Source organism: Corvus brachyrhynchos, unplaced genomic scaffold, assembly GCF_000691975.1.
Source record: "Corvus brachyrhynchos isolate BGI_N302 unplaced genomic scaffold, ASM69197v1 scaffold72, whole genome shotgun sequence".
NCBI lineage: Eukaryota > Metazoa > Chordata > Aves > Passeriformes > Corvidae > Corvus > Corvus brachyrhynchos.
The window spans coordinates 1974581-1977211 of record NW_008236763.1 but is presented as its reverse complement, the minus strand read 5'-3'; the positions used below and the strand labels follow the sequence as shown (position 1 = coordinate 1977211).

Genomic DNA, 2631 nt, shown 5'->3' with positions numbered 1-2631 from the left:
GGGGATGGGGGAGAGCCGAGCCCGCAGCTCCCCCTTCTGTCGGAGCCCTCTGGAAGCTTCTTCCCGTTCCGGCAGGAATTTGGGAGTCTCCATGCAGAATTCCAGCAGAATTCCAGCAGAATTCCCTGCTCCCGGCCCGTGGCTCGGGAAAGGAGTCCCAGCTGGGAAGGATGGAAGGGGGAAAATCCCGGGAGCCGCCCCCGGGTGAGGCAGAGCCGCGGTTTGGGGGAGGAATGGGAAGCGTTTCCTTGGGAAAAAGGGATTGGTTTGGGGAAAAAAGGATTCTTTTTGGGAAGAAAGGATTGGTTTGGGGATAAAGGGGTTGGTTTGGAAAAACTTGAAGCTCCAGGATCCCGGACTTCCAGGATTATCCAATCCCACAGGGAAAACCCCCTGGAAAATGATTTCCCCCCCCCCATTTTCCCCCAGCTCTGAGACTGAAATCCCATTCCCAGGTTTTGTGAAAAACGTTTTATTTCCCAAAGAAAGCCTCGAACTACAAAAAACAATTCCCAAGGGAAGGCGGGAATTTTCACCCGTGGCACAATCCCGCTTTCCCAGAGCTCCCAGCCCATCCCAATCCCGCTTTTCCAAGCTGGCAGCAGCCAAATCCTAACTGGAGACGCTCTGCAGGAGGGTGATGTTGTCCCCCTTCAGCATGATCCGACCTGGAATCCAACGGGAACAGGGAATGTGGGAATGCTTTGGGATGGAAGGGCCCCAAAGCGCAGCCCGGCCCACCCTGGGATTGGGAATTGGGGCTCCCACAGCTGGATTGAGGTGCCACAGCTGGGTTGAGGTCCCACACCCAGGTTTCAGGTCCTAAACCTGGATTTCAGCTTCCACAGCTGGATTCCGGGATCCCACAGCTGGATTTTTAGGCTCACACCTGGATTTCAGGTCCCAAGCTCAAGTCCCAGGATCCCACAGCTGGATTCCAGGATCCCACAGCTGGATTCCAGCTCCCAACACCTGGATTTGAGACTCACACCTGGATTTGAGGTCCCACATCCAGGTTCCAGGCTCCCACACCCAGATTTCACGTTCCAAATCTTGATCCCAGGTCCCACATCTGGATTTCACATCCCACACCCGGATCTGAGGTCCCACACGTGGGTTCCAGGCTCCCACACCTCCCTTTCAGATCCAACAGCTGGATCTTTAGGCTCCAACACCTGGATTCCAGATCCCAAACCTGCATTTCGCCTCCCACATCCACATCCCAGGCTCCCACAGCTCCATTCCAGGTTCCACACCTGACTTTTTAGGCTCCAACACCTGCAGTTCCAGGCCCCACACCCAGCTCCCGAGCTCCCACAGCCGCATTCCCGGCCCCACACCCAAATTCCAGGCTCCCCCCACCTCCCCTTGACCTACCCAGCTGCTTCCTGGATTTGGTTTTGGAGTGAATCTCCTCGGCATCATCCAGCACCAGGTTCATGTACTCATCAAAGCCCTGGGAAAGCAGCACCGAGCTCAGTCAGGGACCTCAAACCCACCAACAACCCCCAAACCCTGCAATTCCTGCGAGAAACAGGACCATTCCCAGCCCCAGGGTGGATTTTCCATAGAAAACAAGGAAGGAATGGGTTCGTGAGGGGGGGGAGAAGCCCCTCAAAAGACAGGGGGGACAAGGGGATGGTGGCACTCACAATGATGCAGCCTTCTATCCTCATGTTCACCTGCTCGTAGAGCCACACCTGGATCCTGGATCTCTGCAGGTCACGGAGAGGGAGAGAAAATCAGGGACGGGAACCCCCCAAGGGGTTTGGTGAACAGCTCTGAGGGGTCTTTGCTCTGTTCTCAGCTTTTGGGGGGTTTGAAGGTCCCTCCCCACCCCAAGTCGTTGTGGGGTTCCATGGGATTATCGCACTGGGTTGTAGGATCAAGGAGCAGCAGGCACTCCCCTCACAGTTTAAATGGTTTGGAAGGCAAAGAAAGGGGATTTGAAGTGGAGATTGGGAAGGAATTCCTCCCTGGGAGGGGGCTGGGGTGGAATTCCCAGAGAATCCGTGGCTGTCCCATCCCTGCAAGTGCCCGAGGCCAGGCTGGAGCAGCCTGGGACGGTGGGAGGTGTCCCTGGGTGGGATTTTTCAGGTCCCTTCCAACCCAAACCATCCCGTGACGCGGCGGCGAAGCCCCCGGGCCGCCCATTGCCGGTACTCACGTTCTGCAGGTAGCGGAAGATCAGGTTCTGGAGCCGAGCGTTAAGGGCACAGCACAGCCAGGAGCCCTCGGGCACAGCCCGGGCAGGGAACCCGCGACCCCCGCGGGGTGAAACCGGCGACCCTCAGGAGCTGAAACCCCCCATTCCTGAAGGGTGAAACCCACGAGCCCCGGCGAGTGAAACCCGCGATCCCCAGGGGTGAAGACCGCGGCTCCTGAGAGCTGAAACGCGAACTGCCCGTGGGGTGGAACCCTGAGGAACGAAGGCCGCGGGGGGAGCCGTTACCCGGGTGATGAAACCCGCCCGCTTCCCGCGCGCCAACCCCGCGCTCCCCGCGGCCTCCCCGCGCTCCTCCGGCGCCCTGAGGGACTCGAGGCAGGATACGATGGGCTGCACCATCACCTTCTGCACCTTCTGGCCCTGCCCGCGGTACGCCCTGGCTGGCCCGGGGCCCCCCGGGGGGC

The 2631-nt window shown here is 59.1% G+C and overlaps 1 protein-coding gene across 1 annotated transcript in view; it reads right to left on the bottom strand.

Moving 5' to 3' along the window:
- Positions 1–451: 451 nt before the first annotated feature.
- The window catches only part of SNRPE (small nuclear ribonucleoprotein polypeptide E), a 3489-nt gene continuing 1309 nt past the window's right edge, over positions 452–2631 (bottom strand). Inside the window, exons 2-6 of the mRNA XM_008644799.2 lie at positions 2552–2629; positions 2168–2194; positions 1653–1715; positions 1378–1456; positions 452–668 (exon numbers count right to left, since the gene is read on the bottom strand). Of these exons, the coding sequence (XP_008643021.1) occupies positions 613–668; positions 1378–1456; positions 1653–1715; positions 2168–2194; positions 2552–2629 (303 nt within the window). The 3' untranslated portion in view covers positions 452–612. The remainder of the gene's footprint in view (positions 669–1377; positions 1457–1652; positions 1716–2167; positions 2195–2551; positions 2630–2631) is intronic.